Source organism: Bombina bombina, chromosome 4, assembly GCF_027579735.1.
Source record: "Bombina bombina isolate aBomBom1 chromosome 4, aBomBom1.pri, whole genome shotgun sequence".
NCBI classification, from domain to species: Eukaryota; Metazoa; Chordata; class Amphibia; order Anura; family Bombinatoridae; genus Bombina; species Bombina bombina.
This window is the reverse complement of record NC_069502.1, coordinates 197469783-197493137: the sequence shown is the minus strand read 5'-3', so window position 1 is coordinate 197493137 and position 23355 is coordinate 197469783. Positions and strand designations below refer to the sequence as shown.

The 23355-nt window shown below is 39.0% G+C and overlaps 1 protein-coding gene across 5 annotated transcripts in view; it reads right to left on the bottom strand.

Moving 5' to 3' along the window:
- Positions 1 to 23355, bottom strand: part of FBXO25 (F-box protein 25) — a 139587-nt gene that overhangs the window by 13042 nt on the left and 103190 nt on the right. For 3 of the 5 annotated variants that reach the window (XM_053709741.1, XM_053709740.1, XM_053709742.1), the window contains exons 9-10: positions 13789 to 13932; positions 9828 to 9854 (exon numbers count right to left, since the gene is read on the bottom strand). In XM_053709741.1, the coding sequence (XP_053565716.1) occupies positions 9828 to 9854; positions 13789 to 13932 (171 nt within the window). The remainder of the gene's footprint in view (positions 1 to 9827; positions 9855 to 13788; positions 13933 to 23355) is intronic. The other 2 variants (XM_053709743.1, XM_053709744.1) reach the window with 1 other exon arrangement.

Sequence of the window (23355 nt, the reverse complement as noted above, 5' to 3'; positions counted from 1 at the left end):
TAGTTAAGAGCTTTAACTTTCTGACCTCCGTCAGAAATATTTTCATTTCTACTGAGTCTATTAGGGTTCCTAGGAATGGAACTCTTGTGAGGGGGGAGAGAGAACTCTTTTTGATGTTCACCTTCCACCCGTGAGACCTCAGAAAGGCCAATACAATCTCCGTGTGAGACTTGGCTCTTTGGAAAGTCGACGCCTGAATTAAGATGTCGTCTAGGTAAGGCGCCACTGCTATGCCCCGTGGTCTTAGAACCGCGAGGAGGAACCCTAGCACCTTTGTGAAAATTCTGGGAGCAGTGGCCAACCCGAAAGGAAGAGCCACAAACTGATAATGCTTGTCCAGAAAGGCGAACCTGAGAAACTGGTGATGATCTTTGGGGATAGGAATGTGCAGATACGCATCCTTTAGATCCACGGTAGTCATATATTGACCCTCCTGGATCATTGGTAAGATTGTCCGAATGGTCTCCATCTTGAATGATGGGACTCTGAGGAATTTGTTTAGAATTTTGAGATCCAGGATTGGTCTGAAAGTTCCTTCTTTTTTGGGAACCACAAACAGGTTTGAGTAAAACCCCAGCCCTTGTTCCGCAAATGGAACTGGGTGGATCACTCCCATTGTATGTAGGTCTTCTACACAGCATAAGAACGCCTCTTTCTTTGTCATGTCTGTAGACAGACGAGAAATATGGAACCTTCCCCTTGGAGGGGAGTCCTTGAATTCTAAAAGATATCCCTGGGATACAATCTCTAAGGCCCAGGGATTGTGTACATCTCTTGCCCAGGCCTGAGCGAAGAGAGAGAGTCTGCCCCCTACTAGATCCGGTCCCGGATCTGGGGCTACCCCATCATGCTGTCTTGGAGGCAGCTGCAGGCTTCTTAGCCTGTTTACCCTTGTTCCAGACCTGGTAAGGTTTCCAGGCTGCCCTGGGTTGTGAAGTATTACCCTCTTGAACGAAAATTATTTTGTTTATTCTTCGTCTTAAAGGACTTGTCCTGAGGGAGAGCATGGCCTTTAACCCCAGTGATTTCTGAGATAATCTCTTTCAATTCAGTCCCGAAAAGGGTCTTTCCTTTGAAAGGGATGTTCAGTAGTTTGGATTTTGACGACACATCGGCCGACCAGGACTTTAGCTATAGTGCCCTGCGCGCCAGAATGGCGAAACCTGAATTCTTTGCCGCTAACTTAGCTAGTTGGAAAGCGGCATCTGTGATAAAGAATTAGCCAGTTTAAGAGCCTTAATTCTGTCCATAATGTCCTCGTATGAGGTCTCCATCTGGAGCGCATCTTCCAGCGCCTCGAACCAGAAAGCAGCTGCAGTAGTTACAGGAACAATGCACGCTATAGGTTGGAGAAGAAAACCTTGATGAACAAAAATTTTCTTAAGTAAACCCTCTAATTTTTTATCCATAGGGTCTTTAAAAGCACAACTGTCCTCAATTGGTATGGTTGTGCGTTTAGCAAGTGAAGAAACAGCCCCCTCCACCTTAGGGACCGTCTGCCACGAGTCCCGTGTGGTGTCAGATATGGGGAACATTTTCTTAAAAACAGGAGGGGGAACAAACGTTATACCTGGTCTATCCCACTCCCTAGTTACTATATCCGTAATCCTCTTAGGGACCGGGAACACATCAGTGTAAACAGGAACTTCTAGGTACTTGTCCATTTTACACAATTTCTCTGGAACCACCAAAGGGTCGCAGTCATCCAGAGTAACTTATACCTCCCTGAGCAATAAGCGGAGGTGTTCTAGTTTAAATTTAAAAGCCAACGTATCTGAGTCTGTCTGAGGAGCAACCTTTACCGAATCGGAAATTTCTCCCTCAGACGGCACATCCCTCGCCCCCATTTCAGAGCGTTGTGAGTGTATATTGGATACGGCTACCAAAGCATCAGAATGCTCATAATCTGTTCTTAAAACAGAGCTATCACGCTTTGCAGGTAACACGGGCAGTTTAGATAAAAACACTGAGAGGGTATTATCCATAACTGCCACCAAATCTTGCAAGGTAAAAGAGTTAGACGCACTAGAGGTGCTAGGCGTCGCTTGAGACGGCATGACTGGTTGTGACACTTGGGGAGAGGTTAACGGGCTAACCTCATTACCTTCTGTCTGAGAATCATCTTGGGCCACATTTTTAAGTGCAACAATATGTTCTTTATAGTGTATAGACATATCAGTACAAGTGGGACACATTCTGAGAGGGGGTTCCACCATGGCTTCTAAACACATTGAACAAGGCTTTTCCTTAGTGTCAGACATGTTTAACAGACTAGTAGTAAGACAAACAGGCTTAGAAATCACTTTAATCAAGTAAAAACACACTTTGCAAAAAAAACTTTACTGTGCTTTTAAGAGATAAAAAGGGCACACAATTTTCCTAAACAGTGAAAAATGCAGGAAACTCTTTGAAATTTTCACAGTATGTACCTAAAGCATTGGTAAGATTGCACAACTAGCAAGAAAAACGATTAACCCCTTAATGCCCAAACCGGATCAATAGCAAGTTAACAACCGGTTAAAACTACTTCAGCACCTTGCCACAGCCCTGCTGTGGCCCTACCTGCCCTTAGGAACCAGATTTGTGGGGAAAAAGCTTCCTATAGGCCCTCAAACTGCAGCAGAACCCTCCATGTGAAACAGCCTGAAGATCTAGTCAATCTAACTGCGCATCTGAGGCGCGAAATTAGGCCCCTCCCACCTTACTCCAGTGCTGTGAGGCCTAAAGAAACACTCCTAAGTGTTATAATAATAGCCATGTGGGTAACAACCCCTGAAAGAAACCCAAAGGAACCTTCAAAGTGTCTCAACAAAAGATATTTTTTAGTAAAAAACGTTTGCCATAAATTAGTGTCAACCAGCATACATTAGCCCTATTATGCAAGCTTGTAATTCCATACTTAGTCTCTGAATAAAGCTTACCCTTCCCTCATGGGGATCTAATCAGTCCTTTTCTAGCATTATCACAGTCTTGTCTAGAAATAAATGACTGAACATACCTTATTGCAGCCTAACCTGCAAACTGTTCCCCCCAACTGAAGTTTTCTGGTACTCCTCAGTCCTTTGTGGGAACAGCAGTGGATTTTAGTTACAACATGCTAAAATCATCATCCTCCCTGCAGAAATCTTCATCTCTTTTCTGCTAGAGAGTAAATAGTACAAACCGGTACCATTTAAAAATAACAAACTTTTGCTTGTAGAACAAAAACTACAAATCTAACACCACATTCACTTTACCCTTCCGAGAGGGACCCTATTGCTTAGAGCCGGCAAAGAGAATGATCGAGGGGTGGAGCTAGAGGGGGAGCTATATGGACAGCTCTGCTGTGTGCTCTCTTTGCCACTTCCTGTTAGGAAGGAGAATATCCCACAAGTAAAGAATGAACCTGTGGACTGGATACACCTTACAAGAGAAATAAGCTCTACACAGTGAGCATAGAAAAACAAATAGAACGAGAGAACCCCTATGGAGCACCAAAAGAGGGGAAAATACACCACTGAGAAAAGGAACCGGGAAAAAGACTCCAAAAAAGTCACCTATCCTCCCTTCATCGAGAGGCAAAACCTAGTTTCTAAAGAAAACTGCCGCAGCAGAATTCAAACTCCAAGTCAACAGCTTTGCAAAGCAGAGTATTAACTCGTAGGCCACCTGGACCGCATACGATCCAATATCAGACGCCCAACCACACCTGGACCGCATACGATCCAATATCAGACGCCCAACCAAGACGATTTAACCAGGACCAGCCTGACATCCAAGATAAAAGGGCTTCCTCTGTACCAAAAAACAACCTCTCGAGAAGAAGAAAGAAGAGAGGTAAACTAGTACCCAAACAGGATCAGCCTGTTAGTAAGGATACAACATATCTGTACAGACCGCAAAAGAACAAAGTTAACTATACCCAACCAGGACCAGTCCAATATGAAGGATACAACATATCTGTTCAAGGATCAAAACGGAAAACTCTAAGGCCTAGATTTGGAGTTCGGCGGTAAAAGGGCTGTTAACGCTCCGCGGGCTTTTTTCTGGCCGCACCATAAATTTAACTCTGGTATCGAGAGTTAAAACAAATGCTGCGTTAGGCTCCAAAAAAGGAGCGTAGAGCATTTTTACCGCAAAAGCAACTCTCGCTACCAGAGTTGCTTACGGACGCGGCCGGCCTCAAAAACGTGCTCGTGCACGATTCTCCCATAGGAAACAATGGGACTGTTTGAGCTGAAAAAAAACCTAACACCTGCAAAAAAGCAGCGTTCAGCTCCTAACGCAGCCCCATTGATTCCTATGGGGAAACACTTCCTACGTCTGCACCTAACACCCTAACATGTACCCCGAGTCTAAACACCCCTAATCTTACACTTATTAACCCCTAATCTGCCGCCCCCGCTATCGCTGACCCCTGCATATTTTTTTTAACCCCTAATCTGCCGCTCCGTAAAACGCCGCCACCTACGTTATCCCTATGTACCCCTAATCTGCTGCCATAACATCGCCGACCCCTATGTTATATTTATTAACCCCTAATCTGCCCCCCACAACGTCGCCGACACCTACCTACACTTATTAACCCCTAATCTGCCGAGCGGACCTGAGCGCTACTATAATAAAGTTATTAACCCCTAATCCGCCTCACTAACCCTATCATAAATAGTATTAACCCCTAATCTGCCCTCCCTAACATCGCCGACACCTACCTTCAATTATTAACCCCTAAACTTCCGATCGGAGCTCACCGCTATTCTAATAAATGTATTAACCCCTAAAGCTAAGTCTAACCCTAACACTAACACCCCCCTAAGTTAAATATAATTTACATCAAAGAAATTAATTAACTCTTATTAAATAACTTATTCCTATTTAAAGCTAAATACTTACCTGTAAAATAAATCCTAATATAGCTACAATATAAATTATAATTATATTATAGCTATTTTAGGATTAATATTTATTTTACAGGCAACTTTGTAATTATTTTAACCAGGTACAATAGCTATTAAATAGTTATTAACTATTTAATAGTTACCTAGTTAAAATAATAACAAATTTACCTGTAAAATAAATCCTAACCTAAGTTATAATTAAACCTAACACTACCCTATCAATAAAATAATTAAATAAACTACCTACAATTACCTACAATTAACCTAACACTACACTATCAATAAATAAATTAAACACAATTGCTACAAATAAATACAATTAAATAAACTAGCTAAAGTACAAAAAATAAAAAAGAACTAAGTTACAGAAAATAAAAAAATATTTACAAACATAAGAAAAATATTACAACAATTTTAAACTAATTACACCTACTCTAAGCCCCCTAATAAAATAACAAAGCCCCCCAAAATAAAAAATTCCCTACCCTATTCTAAATTAAAAAAGTTACAAGCTCTTGTACCTTACCAGCCCTGAACAGGGCCCTTTGCGGGGCATGCCCCAAGAATTTCAGCTCTTTTGCCTGTAAAAGAATAAATACAATACCCCCCCCCCCAACATTACAACCCACCACCCACATACCCCTAATCTAACCCAAACCCCCCTTAAATAAACCTAACACTAAGCCCCTGAAGATCTTCCTACCTTGTCTTCACCATCCAGGTATCACCGATCCGTCCTGGCTCCAAGATCTTCATCCAACCCAAGCGGGGGTTGGCGATCCATAATCCGGTCCAGAAGAGGCTCCAAAGTCTTCCTCCTATCCGGCAAGAAGAGGACATCCGGACAGGCAAACATCTTCTCCAAGCGGCATCTTCGATCTTCTTCCATCCGGTGCGGAGCGGGTCCATCTTGAAGCAGGCGACGCGGATCCATCCTCTTCTTCCGATGTCTCCCGACTAATGACGGTTCCTTTAAGGGACGTCATCCAAGATGGCGTCCCTCGAATTCCGATTGGCTGATAGGATTCTATCAGCCAATCGGAATTAAGGTAGGAATTTTCTGATTGGCTGATGGAATCAGCCAATCAGAATCAAGTTCAATCCGATTGGCCGATCCCATCAGCCAATCAGATTGAGCTCGCATTCTATTGGCTGATCGGAACAGCCAATAGAATGCGAGCTCAATCTGATTGGCTGATTGGATCAGCCAATCGGATTGAATTCTTTTTTATTTTTTGTACTTTAGCTAGTTTATTTAATTGTATTTATTTGTAGCAATTGTGTTTAATTTATTTATTGATAGTGTAGTGTTAGGTTAATTGTAGGTAATTGTAGGTAGTTTATTTAATTATTTTATTGATAGGGTAGTGTTAGGTTTAATTATAACTTAGGTTAGGATTTTTTTTACAGGTAAATTTGTTATTATTTTAACTAGGTAACTATTAAATAGTTCTTAACTATTTAATAGCTATTGTACCTGGTTAAAATAATTACAAAGTTGCCTGTAAAATAAATATTAATCCTAAAATAGCTATAATATAATTATAATTTATATTGTAGCTATATTAGGATTTATTTTACAGGTAAGTATTTAGCTTTAAATAGGAATAATTTATTTAATAAGAGTTAATTAATTTCGTTAGATAAAAATTATATTTAACTTAGGGGGGTGTTAGTGTTAGGGTTAGACTTAGCTTTAGGGGTTAATCCATTTATTAGAATAGCGGTGAGCTCAGATCGGAAGTTTAGGGGTTAATAATTGAAGGTAGGTGTCGGCGATGTTAGGGAGGGCAGATTAGGGGTTAATACTATTTATGATCGGGTTAGTGAGGCGGATTAGGGGTTAATAACTTTATTATAGTAGCGCTCAGGTCCGCTCGGCAGATTAGGGGTTAATAAGTGTAGGCAGGTGTCGGCGACGTTGTGGGGGGCAGGTTAGGGGTGAATAAATATAATACAGGGGTCGGCGGGGTTAGGGGCAGCAGATTAGGGGTACATAAGTATAACGTAGGTGGCGGTCGGCAGATTAGGGGTTAAAAATTTTAATCGAGTGGCGGCGGTGTGGGGGGAGCTCGGTTTAGGGGTACATAGGTAGTTTATGGCTGTTAGTGTACTTTAGGGTACAGTAGTTAAGAGCTTTATAAACCGGCGTTAGCCAGAAAGCTCTTAACTCCTGCTATTTTCAGGCGGCTGGAATCTTGTCGTTAGAGCTCTAACGCTCACTGCAGAAACGACTCTAAATACCAGCGTTAGAAAGATCCCATTGAAAAGATAGGCTACGCAAATGGCGTAGGGGGATCTGCGGTATGGAAAAGTCGCGGCTGAAAAGTGAGCGTTAGACCCTTTAATCACTGACTCCAAATACCAGCGGGCGCCCAAAACCAGCGTTAGGAGCCTCTAACGCTGGTTTTGACGGCTACCGCCGAACTCTAAATCTAGGCCTTAATTTCTAGCAGGGCCAGAAAACTAAGAATAAAAAACAGAAAATAAACATATAAGCTCCGAAGCTTAAACATAGTCTCGGACATATCAAGGGAACATCACCCCAACCAGAGACACCTTCTTGTTTTTGTTATTTTTTTATTTTTTTTTTAAATAGAACTTCCACCGGAAGATTTAATCAATCATGATATGAAAATTGCTAATACCAGAATCCCAGAGCGAAAAGTCTTCCCAAGAAGAGTTTCAACATAATCTCATGCTCAAAAAATAAAAACTTATCTTAACCGGATTAGAAAGAAAAGAGGCAAACGCACACAAGAGATAGCCCAAGGGAAAGTGAAACCAACAGGTCCCGCCCGCCATACGACACAATTCCTCGAGAGCTCCGAACTGGGAATCCCGATACAAAAAGGATCACCATCTCTCCAGTCGTCTAAACAAGTTCGCTATCTGAATCAGCAGACTGAGATTTTGCTGACGGATCAGAATTAGGATCCTCCAACGTCGCCAAAACTTCTCTCAGAAGTACACGCAGACGAGCCATTCTAAATTTAAAAGCAAAATTCATCACTGTCAGAGTATCCGGGGTCTTTGACCCTAGAGGTAGCACCTCTGAAGGCTCAGAGGACACCGCTTCCCCAGAAGACTGATCGGATACCAAAGTCCTCTTACATGCCGGACCTTGGGCAGGAGTACACAGATTAAGTCTACGCTTGCACGTGGCAGGAAGATGTAAATGCGCTAAGGCCAGAGATATGGCCATGTAGTAACCTCTGGTGGAAAAAGGCCTCCTTCCGGAGAAGGGGTAACGGTATGCTGGGCAGCCGCCTGTGTAGGAGCCAAAGATGTTAGGGATTGCACCTCACGGGATGCTGAGGCAGATGGCTCAGTGGTCTCTAATGTTCCAACGTGGGAAGATGAGAACACTCTATTGCGGCATACAGAACATAATTGAGAGGGCTGGGTTACATGGGCCTCTTCACAATATACACAGGTATCAAAATCTGAATCAGAGGAAACACATCAGAATCCTCCATACCTTGACTAAGTAGATTATGCTCAAAAAACAACTGGCACCTTACATTCCCAATGGCTGGGGTACTCACCACCTCCTATGACCCAGACAGGTAGAGAAAACGGATACTCTCCGCAGTCGCACAGTCAGGAATACGGAAATGGGAAACAAAAGCGTGACAGCACCCGGTGCAACATGCAGGATTCCTCCTGCAAAGAAAGTGCGCCAGTCCATAAAACTGCGCAGCTCGAAAATAACCTGTACGTTCCGTAAAGGCCTATGAGACCCAAACATCACTTACACATAAGCAGTCAAAATCACATAAACATGATTAAAGCCCCCATTGTTCAATAATCCCCCTCTGGAGATATTAACCCTTGATTCCATATAGATAAAGGAGTCCCACTGAGACCCTGTCTTCTAACGTTATAAGCATGTAAAAATTGAAACGATCTTACTGGAATCAATGCCGTGGAACAGCAACAAGGTCCTTCAAGTTTGACAGATTGTAGCAGCGCCTCTGACAAACGCGGATTGCTTATGGAGCTGTTAATACGAGTCAGGATGGTTTCGCATAAAAGACTCTTCCTGCATCTGCGGACTCTAACTTTCATCAATGCTCTCACTGAGAGGCTGATAAGACTACTTCAAACTCCAGTCCCATCTCGAAGAATACTACCCTCCATAAGGAACTACACCAAAATCTTCTGACACTTCTCTGCCAACCTCCTGTGACAAAAGACAAAGAATGACTGGGGGATGAGGAAGGTGGGGGAGGTATTTAAGCCTTTGGCTGGGGTGTCTTTGCCTCCTCTTGGTGGCCATGTTCTGTATTTCCCAAAAGTAATGAATGCAGCTGTGGGCTCTCCCTGTATTTAGAAGGAAAGTTACTAATTTCTTCAATTGAAAATACGGTAAAAAGCAAATTTGTATTACTTGTTCAGGGTTAGTGGTCTAGTAAAACATTTTCAGCCGTTTGTCCATCTTTCATCTATCTATTACATATTATTATATTGTACAGCTATATATTTTTCTTCTTAAATTTAAAACTTTGATCAAGTTTTAGGAATATACATATTATCGTATTATGTATAATTAATATTATATAATTTTTCTTAAAGTTTAAATTTTTTTTATCAATTATTAGGAAATATTTGTTGTGTACAAAACGTTGCACCATGGAAAGGAGTTTCATACAATTCTTTTGTGGTATTCACTTATCATGCACATGATACATTTATACACTCAAAATACATGCCATAATATTAGTGTTTAATGCAAAATCTACAATGAACATTACTGTATTTGTAAACAGTAAAGAACGTAAAAATGCATGTTGTTGATGAGCTTTTGTATGTAAACCACATAATGGAAATACTTGCCATGTTTAGATGTGCACATACACCAAAAAACATTAGTGTTCAGTAACAATAAATTCTATTAGTAATGGATTAAAGCAAAAATAAAACACAATGAGAGCATGCATAAAATACCTTAAACAAGAGCGCAAGTTGGTAATCCTTCGGAAAGGAGAATAAAGGTACAACAGCAAGTGTGAGAAAAACTAGGAGAACATATTTAAATAGCAGGACAGAAAATGTCAGCCCTTTTTAACTGCCCTATGTTTTAAAAACAAGTTATCATCCAAGACACGTAGCAGCACAATACTAATAAAAGTGACACAGAGCATGGCTCACACACAGGATATCAGTAGTACTAAATTATATAAATTATATATAAATTAATACATAAAAAAATAAAAATGTGTGTATATACAGTGGATATAAAAAGTCTACACACCCCTGTTAAAATGTAATGTTTCTGTGATGTAAAAAAAAAATGAGACAAAGATAAATCATTTCAGAACTTTTTCCACCTTTAATTTGACCTATAAACTGTATAACTTGATTGCAAAACAAACTAAAATCTTTTAGGTGGAGGGAAGTAGAAATAAAAAACTAAAATAATATGGTTGCATAAACTAATACTTTGTTGAAGCACCCTTTGATTTTATTACAGCAATCAGTTATTTTGGGTATGAGTCTATCAGCATGGCACATCTTGACTTGGCAAGATTTGCCCACTCTTCTTTGCAAAAACACTCCAAATCGGTCAGATTGTGAGGGCATCTCTTGTGCACAGTCCACTTAAGATCACCCCACAGATTTTCGATTGGATTCAAGTCTGGGCTCTGACTGGGCCATTACAAAACTTTAATCTTCTTTTGGTGAAGCCATTCCTTTGTTGATTTGGATGTATGCTTTGGGGCGTTGTTATGCTGAAAGATGAAGTTCTTCTTAATGTTCAGCTTTCTAGCAGAAGCCTGAAGGTTTTGTGCCAATATTGTCTGGTATTTGGAACTGTTCATAATTCCCTCTACCTTGACTAAGGCCCCAGTTCCAGCTGAAGAAACAGACCCAAAAGCATGATGCTGCCACCAAAATGCTTCACTGTGGGTATGGTGTTATTTTGGTTATATGCAGTGTTGTTTTTGCACTGAACATATCTTTTGGAATTATGGCCAAAAAGTTTAATCTTGGTTTCATCAAACCAGAACACCTTTTGTGACATGCTTTTGGGAGACTTCAGATGTGTTTTTGCAAAATTTAGCTGGCATTGGATGTTTTTGTTTTTTTTGTAAGAAAAGGCTTCCGTCTTACCACATTACCCCATAGCCCAGACATATGAAGTACATGGGGACGATTGTTGTCACATGCACCACACAGCTAGTACTTGCCAGATATTCCTGCAGCTCCTTTAATGTTGCTGTAGGCCTCTTGGCAGCCTCCCAGACCAGTTTTCTTCTCGTCTTTTCATCAATTTTGGAGGGACATCCAGTTCTTGGTAATGTCACTGTTGCACCATATTTTCTTCACTTGATGATGACTGTCTTCACTGTGTTCCATGGTATATCTAATGCCTTGGAAATTCTTTTGTACCATTCTCCTGACAGATACCTTTTAACAATGAGATCCCTCTGATGCTTTGGAAGCCCTCTGCACTTCTTGCACTTGTGCATAAATCTTCTAATAAATGTAATTGCAGCATTATTCAGCTCTCTTCTTCCCACGGAGCATGCCACTCCCGCCTCCTTCCTCCCCCCTCCGTGTATCTTCAGCTCATTCCTTTCCCCTCCGTGTAGCATCAGCTGTTGCTATTAACTAAAACAACAGTTCCTCTCAATAGTGCAGTCACACGTATTTCTTCTAGCTTAGAAAAAGTTTTGAGTTCTTTAAAATTAATAAAATGCATGCACAACAGAATATTTATTTATATAAATAAGAGGCACGTATGAAAAGTGTTCATACAGCTAATTACAGCACTCACTTAGCACCACTGTGAGAGAGCATTCTGACAATCCTTCTCTAAACTTAATAACATTATCTGCCATGCATAATCACGTGACTGCTGTGCCCGTGTGGCAATATGGTGGCATACATAGCATCACCAAGCGGCAGATCAGCAGTCTAATTAAAGACACTTTTACTGAACTGTTTGGGGTAAACTGAGCTGCAAGAATAGGGATTCATGATTACTTTGTTATTATTAGTAAATATAAGTTAGCTTAAACAATTTTTAGAAAGTGTTATAGGTCCCTTTAAGCAACCATATTATTTTAGTTTTCTATTTTTACTTCCCTCCACCTAGAAGTTTCAGTTTGTTTTTCAATCAAGTTGTACAGTTTATAGGTCACATTAAAGGAACAGTATACTATAAAATGGTTTTTCCCTTAATGTGTTTCCAATTACTTTTTTTACCAGCTGCAGAGTATAAAATTATGAGATTTGCTTTTTTAAGGCTTATTTGTGTATATGAATGAGCTGATTTTGTGTTTTGAAGCCACAACCTAATAAAATGGGTTGAGCTTGTAGGTATAATCAGATCTCATTACTTTATCACATTGTGTACATATACCTGCTTCTTTATCTTATATCTGTCCATAAACAATGGAAAATTAACATTTTATTACCTTATCTCTTCTATAACCCACTGGCAGTGTAATGTCTTCTACTGGCTGTGTTAACACAGCTTGGCCTCGTGGCCAAAAACTTTCAGGATGGGTGGGGATACCACAGGCTAAATAAACTAATTCAAATGCCAATATAAGGTTAATGGAAATACTTGTAAACAATTTAATACACTCCAGCAGGTAACGTGGATCATTGGGAACAAATTTAAGGGGAGACATTTTTTGAGTTGAGTAAACTGTCCCTTTAAAGGTGGAAAAAGTTCTGAAAGGATTTATCTTTGTCTCGTTTTTTTACATCACAGAAACCTGGCATTTTAACAGGGGTGTGTAGACTTTTTATATCATACATATATATATATATATTTATATTACATTTTAAAATATAATTACACACACACACACCTATATATATATATATATATATATATATATATATATATATATATATATATATACACACACACACACACATTTTCTTTTCCATTCTAGCAAAACTATAATTGGCAAATGCAAAAATAAGCAGAAATGTATTGAAACATCTGGTATCAAATGTGTCAGGTGACTGGCTCCTGCGTTCCATTACTATGAAAAGCGAGATTCAAGGTTAGTAGTTTCCTGACCATAAAAAAAAGAACAGACATCATGAAGCTGCAGTATCTAAAATGAAGGAAATATAAATTACTCTGATAAAAAAAAAAGTATGACTATATATGGTGGAGCTACTAAATGACTCTGTGGCCTTGCAATTCACAGTTTAGCTACAGTGAAAGAGTTTACAATTATTTATAATCTGATCAGGTGAAGAATCATCAATGCCATATCAACTACTCACGTTACCAACCCCATTTCTGATTTCGCTGGGCATAAATATACAAACTCAGCTCTCAAAATAGTAATGTTGGTGAATGTATTAAATACCACCCTATGCTTAACTCATTTTACTAGACTTTTACATTGTCTAGTAGGGTTTAAAATAAATTAATATTAATGATCCATAATGAAACATTCTTAAAGGCCTATTAGCCAGGGTTTAAAGATGTATAGGTTTAATCAACAATCCTAATTGGGCTTTAATAGACTTTCAGAATTTCTATCCCTCACCTCAAAGTGTACAGCAATGAGGATAAAATGAGCGCAATAAAGAGGATGTCAAAATACTGAATTACTTACCTCTATCTTCTCCATCCCTATTGGTTGTTAAACCATATATATATATATATATATATATAAAAGACGTTCAAAATATTTCACACATAATAGAGATGGACAAGCAGCATTTCTAAATCCCCCACCTAAGTGTCCACTACTGTTATACAATGTTCTGGGGATAGGGGTTAGTGTACCATGACTTCACCAAAACTCACTTTTAGGTACACCATATCATCAATTATCTAACAGCAAACATAATAACAAGTCTCCAAGATCATAGCAAAATGTAAAATGATACTGTACTAAGTATTCATAAACCAACAACAAATCCTTACCTTCCAGAACAGGATGCTGCAGTGCCTACAGAAATGCAAAGTATCCCCATACTGTTCCCTTTTTGGATAGAATTTCTGAAGTGTAAAGAACATTAACTTCCAGTCAACATGTCCTGTTTCCGAAAAGATCAAATGCCTGCAAAACTATAGAAAAAAGGAGAAAAATGTAACCCAAAATAGATTATTCCCATTTCTTCAATAAATGATGGTATGAGCCCAGTTCTGACTATCTTTTTCTGTATAAAGAAAAGAGGAATAGATCGGAGGTGCCATTTTGCCAAAATAACAATATGTATATAGAAGTCAGGTAAAATTTGTTGATAGTAACCTGTAGGTGACCTGAATGAGTTTGGTGATCTTGTGTTGTGGGAGAAAACTATTCATTTAAGTTACCAAAAAGTGTGTTGTTTCACTGAGGTTAAAACACTGAGGAGCTGCAGGGTGTGTCCAAGCTGTAATCCACAGAGGACGCATATTCATGCAGCCCATGATGAAAACCTAATAACCCGCTGGTTGTCGGATATTACTCACAGCATCTCAATAACAACCACTACTATTATTAACATAATGGGACACTACTTTAACTTTCTTTGCAGATTTCATGATTCACAAAGGATCAGACAAACTGGGCCTAAGGACCCTATTTATCAACCTGTCAACTTAATTGCATTCGCCGGCACCAATACGCTCGCCTAAGATCGCCTAACATCGCTGCCGCGGACCTGAATACGTTCTCCAAAGTTACCAAAAAAGCTGTCAAAAAGCTGCGCACCAAGTACGGGGCGATGAGCAGCGGACTGTTGTTAACTAACAGTCATCAATCTCGCTGCTCTTCGGCTTTTTCCCAGCTTTATTGGTATACTGTTACTAAACACCCACACTATACTACACTGTTTTAACCCTATACCACCGCTCCCGGACTCCGCCGCAACGAAATAAAGTTATTAACCCCTAAACCGCCGCTCCCGGAGCCCACCGCCACCTACATTATACTTATTAACCCCTAATCTGCCACCCCCTACACCGCCGCCACCTACATAACACTTATTAACCCCTAATCTGCCGTCCCCAATGTCGCCGCCACTATATTAAATTTATTAACCCCTAAACCTAAGTAGAACCCTAACACCCCCTAACTTAAATCTAATTTAAACAAATATAAATAAAATTACTATCATTAACTACATTATTCCTATTTAAAACTAAATACTTACCTATAAAATAAACCCTAAAATAGCTACAATATAACTAATAGTTACATTGTATCTAGCTTAAGGTTTATTTTTATTTTACAGGCAAGTTTGTATTTATTTTAACTAGGTAGAATTGTTATTAAATAGTTATTAACTATTAATTATTTACTTAATTATTATTAACTGTTAATTATTTAATAACTAACTAGCTAAAATAAATACAAAAGTACCTGTAAAATAAAACCTAACCTAAGTTACAATTACACCTAACACTACACTACAATTAAATACAATTAAATAAATTAAAAACAATTAACTAAATTATATACAATTATCTAAAGTACAAAAAAAAACCAACACTAAATTACAGAAAATAATAAACAAATTACATAAATTTAAAATAATTACACCTAATCTAATAGCCCTATCAAAATTAAAAAATCCCCCCAAAATAAAAAAAAAAACCCTAGCCTAAACTAAACTACCAATAGCCCTTAAAAGGGCCTTTTGCGGGGCATTGCCCCAAAGTAATCAGCTCTTTTACCTGTAAAAAAAAAATACAAACAATCCCCCCAATAATAAAACCCACCACCCACACAACCAACCCCCCCAAAAAAATACTAACTAAAAAAAACTAAACTCCCCATTGCCCTGAAAAGGGCATTTGGATGGGCATTGCCCTTAAAAGGGCAGTTAGCTCTTTTGCAGGCCCAAAGCCCTAACCTAAAAATAAAACCCAACCAATACACCCTTAAAAAACCTAACACTAACCCCCTGAAGATCGACTTACCGGGAAACGTCTTCATCCAAGCCGGGCAGAAGTCTTCATCCAAGCCGGGCAGAAGTGGTCCTCCAGACGGCAGAAGTCTTCATCCAGACGGCATTTCTATCTTCATCCATCCGGTGCGGAGCGGGTCCATCTTCAAGACATCCGGCGCGGAGCATCCTATTCCAACAAAGTCTTCTTACTAAATGACGGTTCCTTTAAGTGACGTCACCCAAGATAGCGTCCTTTAGATTCCGATTGGCTGATAGAATTCTATCAGCCAATCGGAATTAAGGTAGAAAAAATCCTATTGGCTGATGCAATCAGCCAATAGGATTGAAGTTCAATCCTATTGGCTGATCCAATCAGCCAATAGGATTGAGCTTGCATTCTATTGGCTCAGCCAATCGGAATTAAGGTAGAAAAAATCCTATTGGCTGATGCAATCAGCCAATAGGATTGAGCTTGCATTCTATTGGCTCAGCCAATCGGAATTAAGGTAGAAAAAATCCTATTGGCTGATGCAATCAGCCAATAGGATTGAAGTTCAATCCTATTGGCTGATCCAATCAGCCAATAGGATTGAGCTTGCATTCTATTGGCTGATTGGAACAGCCAATAGAATGCAAGCTCAATCCTATTGGCTGATTGCATCAGTCAATAGGATTTTTTCTACCTTAATTCCGATTGGCTGATAGAATTCTATCAGCCAATCAGAATCTAAGGGACGACATCTTGGATGACGTCACTTAAAGGAACCTTCATTCGTCGGGTAGTCATCGGCCGAGGAGGATGCTCCGTGTGGATGTCTTGAAGATGGACCCGCTCCGCGCCGGATGGATGAAGATAGAAGATGCCGTCTGGGTTAGTGTTAGTTGTTTTTTTTTTTGTTGTTGTTTTCGTTTTCCAACAAGCTTTATTGATATAAAATAAAAAAATTATACAATACATTATTTTTAATCTAAAGACAGTAAGGATCCAGGATGGAGATTTATCTAGGTAACAACTGACCCATTGTCTTTTAAATGGTGCAAAGTCCAGTATGCTTGTGGGTTTTTATTTTTTTTTTGTTTCAAAACCATAGAAACAACAACAAGAAAAAATTAACATCATAACTTCGGTATGTATCATAGCTACGGATTGTATCTAAATTAACAGTAATATCAGTCTGAGCTGCAAATTAGCGTCTCGTCACTATAAACTAGTACAAATAGTACATATCTAAAGGTCTTAAGGTCTAGCGAGGTACATTTTGTGGTGAGGTTTGTGTTTGGTGAGGTAGATTGTTTATTGCATGAATGTATGTCTCCCAATAAAGAATCATAGCACAGTAAAAATCTAATCTATCAGTTTTTTGGTAATGGTATTTTTCCAAAAACAGGAGAAAAGTTACATTCTGTCTCCATCCAGTTTTCCTTTGTGGGAAACGATTGTTGTTTTCATAACCTTGGTATGAGTTGTTTAGCGCTACTGAGCATGATATACAGTAGTGTTGACTTGTACTTGCTCTTAATCCTAGGATGGGATCTTGTGTGAAAGGACAGTTTGAATTTCTGTATGTACATTTTGCCAAAAAGGTTGTAATATGGGACAATCCCGCCATATGTGGTATAGTGTACCAATCTGTTTGCAAGCTCTCCAGCACGATGGGTCCGATTGTTTGTAAATTTTGGCTAATCATCGCCCCAGCAGTTTCATGTAGGTCTCTGTTATACTCATTGATGATGGCGATTTACTCATTTGCTGAAAGATCATGTTCCAAGTCTCAGGCGTAATATCAAAGCCTAATTCTGATTCCCAGACCTTAGTATATGAGGGGAGTATTCTAGAATGAGTGTCTATTAAGATTTTATATACTGCCGAAAGTGAACCCTTCATAGGATGAGTAGACCAACATAGAAGTTCAAAAGGATTTAAACTTCAGACTAGGTTTTGTTTATATTTATTCTGCATTATAAAGTGAGACATTTGGAGATAGTCAAACCATCTATGAAAGTATGGGATAGGTTTATCTACTAATGATGCCTTTGTTAACAATGCCCCTTGCTCCAGTACAGAATGGCATGGTAAGCCTGTTGTAATACTATACAGGTTGTCTGTCCAGATGTGTTGGTGAGAGGGAAATTCCCTATTATGTAACAGGGGAGTGAGTGGTGAAGGTATTGTAGAGATACCGTGCCGAACCCCAGTTAGAGTGTCCCAAGTCACCAAAGTGTCTCTAATTAATGTAGGAGTGTATGAAAGGGTGGTCCTGTATTGTTTACGTGTCCAGCAAACAGCCCCTAAGCTTTTCGTATCGGCCAGGTCGTGTTCTAATTTTACCCATTCTTTACTATGTGCATTTTTACACCAGTCCACAATTCTAATTAATTGTGGCACTTGTTTATAAAAATCAAGGTTAGGAACTCCGAGTCCGCCTCTATTCCGATTTCTATACAGCGTAGATTTAGCTATTCTGCTTCGTTTTTGTGCCCAGATGAATGTGTTTGCTAGTTTTTGTGCTGCACAGATATAATGTGTGGGTACGTGGATAGGCACTGTCTGGAATAAAGAAAGAAAGCGGGGAAGTATGCTCATTTTATAGGCTTGTATCCTAACTAACCAGGAAAGATGTTTATTTTGCCAGACATCCAGGTCTGCTTGTATGGTTTTTAGGAGTTTTTGGTAGTTCAGCGTAAACAGTGCACCCAGCGATTTTGCAATCTGTATCCCTAGATATTTCAATGAGTTGTGTTGTTGGGTGAACTGATATAACGTGGTTATCTGACTGTTCATCTCGGCGTTAATTGCAACGCCCAGAAATTCCGACTTAGATGTATTCACTTTAAAGTTCGACAGGGTGCTGTATGTTTCTATTTCTAACATTAATGTAGGGATAGTCAAATGCGGGAGAGTTATTGTAAAGAGGACATCGTCAGCATATAATGATGTTTTGTATTGTATGTCTCCTATTTGTATCCCATGTAAAAATAGAGGGGATGTTATGGGTTTGGGAATATTCCAATAGATTTAATACCTTGATGGTATTGTCTCGTGCTTCTCTAAGGGGCACAAATCCTACTAATTTGGGTGTATGAGCTGGGGCAGAAATCTATTGAGTCTGACTGCTATGATTTTTTAGTTTAATGTCTACGTTCAGTAATGATATAGGGCGCAAATTGGCAGGGGATTCTGGTTGTTTTCTGGGCTTTGGGATGACTGAGATATGGGCTTCCAACAAGTGTTAGGTTTTTTTTAAGGGTGTATTGGGTGGGTTTTATTTTTAGGTTAGGGCTTTGGGCCTGCAAAAGTGCTAATTGCTTTTTTAAGGGCAATGCCCATCCAAATGCCCTTTTCAGGGCAATGGGGAGCTTAGGTTTTTTTAGTTAGTATTTTTCTTGGGGGTTGGTTGTGTGGGTGGTGGGTTTTACTGTTGGGGAGGTTGTTTGTATTTTTTTTTACAGGTAAAAGAGCTGATTACTTTGGGGCAATGCCCCGCAAAAGGCCCTTTTAAGGGCTATTGGTAGTTTAGTTTAGGCTAGGGTTTTTTTTATTTTGGGGGGGCTTTTTTTATTTTGATAAGGCTATTAGATTAGGTATAATTAGTTTAAAAATCTTGTAATTATTTTATTATTTTCTGTAATTTAGTGTTTGTTTTTTTTTGTACTTTAGATAATTTAATTGAATTGTATTTACTTTAGGGGAATAATTTAATTATAGTGTAGTGTTAGGTGTAATTGTAACTTAGGTTAGGTTTTATTTTACATGTACTTTTGTATCTATTTTAGCTAGGTAGTTATTAAATAGTAAATAACTATTTAGTAACTATTCTACGTAGTTAAAATAAAGACGAACTTGCCTGTAAAATAAAAATAAACCCTAAGCTAGCTACAATGTAACTATTAGTTATATTGTAGCTAGCTTAGGGTTTATTTTATAGATATTTAGTTTTAAATAGGATTAATTTAGATAATAATTGAAGGTTTTATTTAGATTTATTTAAATAATATTTCTGTTAGGGGGTGTTAGGGTTAGGGGTTAATACATTTAGAATAGTGGCGGCGACGTTGGGGGCGGCAGATTAGGGCTTAATAAATGTAATGTAGGTGGCGGCAGTGTAGGGGGTGGCAGATTAGGGGTTAATAACATAATTAGGGGTTAATAAGTTTATTTTGTTGCGGCGGGGTTCGGGAGCGGCGGTTTAGGGGTTAATAAGTATAAAGTAGGTGGTGGAGGTGTAGGGGGCGACAGATTAGGGGTGTTTATACTCAGGGTACATGTTAGGGTGTTAGGTGTAAACATAACTTTATTCTCCCATAGGAATAAATGGGATATCGGGCAGCAGCGAACATGAGGGGGGCGGATTGAAAACCAGGTACGCTGGGCCGGAATAGTGGCGAGCGTACCTGGTGGATATTTGTTGACTTCCAAAATTAGTCAGATAGTGCCGAATTTGCATTCGGAACATCTGTAATGACGTAAGCATCGATCTGTGTTGGACTGAGACCGGCGGATCGTATGTTACGTCACAAAATTCTACTTTTGCCGGTCTGTAGGCTTTGATAAATATGGAGAATCAAGGTCTCCACAATTACGCTGCGGAATTCCAGTGCATTTGCGGTTGACAGCTTTATAAATAGGCCCCTAAGACTACTAAATATTTACACTGCTCTTACTATCTACATATAAAGTCACTTACAATGAAGAATATGCAGGGTGAGACCTCACTGAACAGACTTGATTCGCTATATTCAAGGCTGGAGACTTTACTACTTTCACTGATTGAGAGATCAATATCAGACTATGACATACAGCAACCTAATCCGTTAAGCACAAAGTTAAATGCACCTACAGGAGCCCAACCTCTCCACAGTATAAATGGACTCATGGCTCCGGATCAAACGAGCACTATATTTGATGAATACCAGAGAAAGAGAGAGAGGCTATGGCAACCAGCAAAGTGATGCCAGGTTAAGTGTTGGCGGGCACTTTATGAAGTCATGAGCTTCCGGGACGCCACAGACAGCGGCATTGAGAGGATGCAATGGTGATAAGCTATAAATAAATAAGGTAAGAGTGTAAGCACATATTTCTTAAAGGGACATGAAACCCAATTTTTTTCTTTCATCATTCAGAAAGAGTATGCAATTTTACACAACTTTCTAATTTACTTCTATTATCTAATTTGCTTCATTATCTTGATATCCTTTGCTGAAAAGCATATCTAGATAGGTTCAGTAGCTGCTTATTGGTGGCTGCACATAGATGCCTTGTGTGATTGGCTCACCTATGCGCATTGATATTTCTTCAACAAAGGATATCTAAAGATTGAAACAAATTAGATAATAGAAGTAAATGAGAATGTTGTGTAAATTTGAATTCTCTATCTGAATTCTGAAAGAAAAAAGATGGGTGTAACCCCGAAACGTTACTTACTTGAAATAAAGAGTTAATGTGATTAAGACCCAGTGCATCTGCTATTTGGGAATATTTATATTTTACCAAAAAAAAAAATCATCAGAAATATATAGAAATATTTATTTAAGAATAAAAAGAACATATTCTTCTATGTGAAGATCACTGGAATGTGAAATATTGATACTTTATGTCGGGTTTAGCGCTCTTGAATAAACGCGGTTGGGTTAGCATGCGAGCATAGGTGTTAGTTTTATTTTCCAGTTATCATGCTCCATTGAAGTCTATCGGAGAATAGGTTAAGGCGGTCGTCATATTGGAAGTTCAACTTTTTGTACCCGTTGGATTTTAGCCCTCCTGCTAAATTTTTACTTTCACCTTGTAATACAAGAATAACCCGACACGCACAAAAAGCCTTTAAGTTAACGGGCGAGCGGGAGCGCAAAATATACCGCCAATATTGCAAAGGGCAAGCAGAGAAGCTGTGCAGATATTCCCCTATTTTTGAATATTTCCCCTTTTTTCTCTTCTTCTTTTCGCCCTATTTGCAGATATACACTGTGTCATGGCAGGGGCTCCATTTTACGCTCCCAAGAAAATGATTACTGGGCTTACGTTGATACAATCACACAGGCTGGTGTAAAGGACTGCATGTATGACAAAATCAGTTATTGAAACATTTTTTTTGCTCTCCAGTTGCTGTCAGGTAATTTTTCTGAGCTTCCTATAAAGATAACAGTTTTGACACTTAAAGGTAATGTAAATTTTGATGAACCAGTGCCCGGTTTTTAATAATCCTATTAAAAACAGGGGCACTTTTATTCATCAAAATTTCCATTTCACTGGTTTTGTTAAAATACTTACCTTTTCTTCGTGAAAGCCGCTCAAACGCTTCCCCCGCCCGTCGCGTTGCTTTAGCCAATGATGCCGTGATTGGAGGATGCCGGAACTCATTCCGCAAACTTTACATTCACTTTAATCCTAACGAAGCCCCACTTGAAACTTTTCAACATGTCCTAATTATGTTATTCAATGCTTACATGGTATATGTGGGCTCCCATGTATACATAATGGGAATGCTTCAAGCTGGAGAAGGCTAATATGAAAGTGTTTGCTGTTTATTATTGTTAACTCTCAAATTGTGCTTATGACTATTGACAGTTTGTAAAAGTTCTCTCAGATCACTGAAAGTTTTTTTCTTTTTAAGGATAAGCTCCTTTGAGCCATATATTATTTTCTAGTTATGCCCCTCTTAAACTTTGTTATAGCTGGTTTTGTCAGTTGCTCCTTTATAGATATACTATAATTTTATATTCATCATATTAACAACCAAGATTTGGGCATGGTTCTTTCAACTTGATTTCACAATCCTGACATAGCCAAAATAGCAATTTTTACTGTATAAACTGTGTTCCTTCTCTTGAACCCCACTTTTTTTTTTTGTTTTATTATATCTTTAGACTGGCTCACAGCCAGCAGCCAAGGACCATAAGTGAATTTGATGGCTTTAAGGTATATCTTATATAAACTCTTCAAAATACTGTTAAATACTGGGTTTGCCTAATTTCTACGTGCTAATCCCTTATCTTTATACAGCGATTGTCTATATTTCTAATATGAGGGTTTATCCCTTATAACGCCATCTACATAAAGAGGTACATCACTTAATAGCTATTGTTATCCATCTAAATATCCCTTGAGCATACAACTCAGAAACTTAAGGCTGTGACACACTGCAAGCGATGCGGCGCGAGGCCATGCAGCTGCTTCGCACCGCGTCGCATCGCTTTTAAAGTTCAATTATTTCATCTCTGAGCACTCAGCTACGCGACCTGATGCAGCAGAGTGCTCAGAGATGAAAAGACAGGACACACTGAGCGCGCACAGCTGCATCTACACGCTGCGCACCGCTCCGCTTGCAGTGTGTCACAGTCTTTATTCTTACTGCTGCCTTTAAGTGAACAAATTTGGAGTACTCATACTTTACATTCCCATTATAGATATACTAAACAGAAGTCTTTTTATTATAGAGCTGGTTTACCCTTTCTCTTTTACTAGTAAATATATACCAATGACACAGATGTGCTCTTTGCTTTCTTTTATTTCTACAATATTAAAGTTTAAAGGGACAGTCTACTTGAAAATGTTTAGTATTTAATGTTTATTACCCATTCCCCAGTTTTGCATAACTAACATCTACATTAATACACTTTT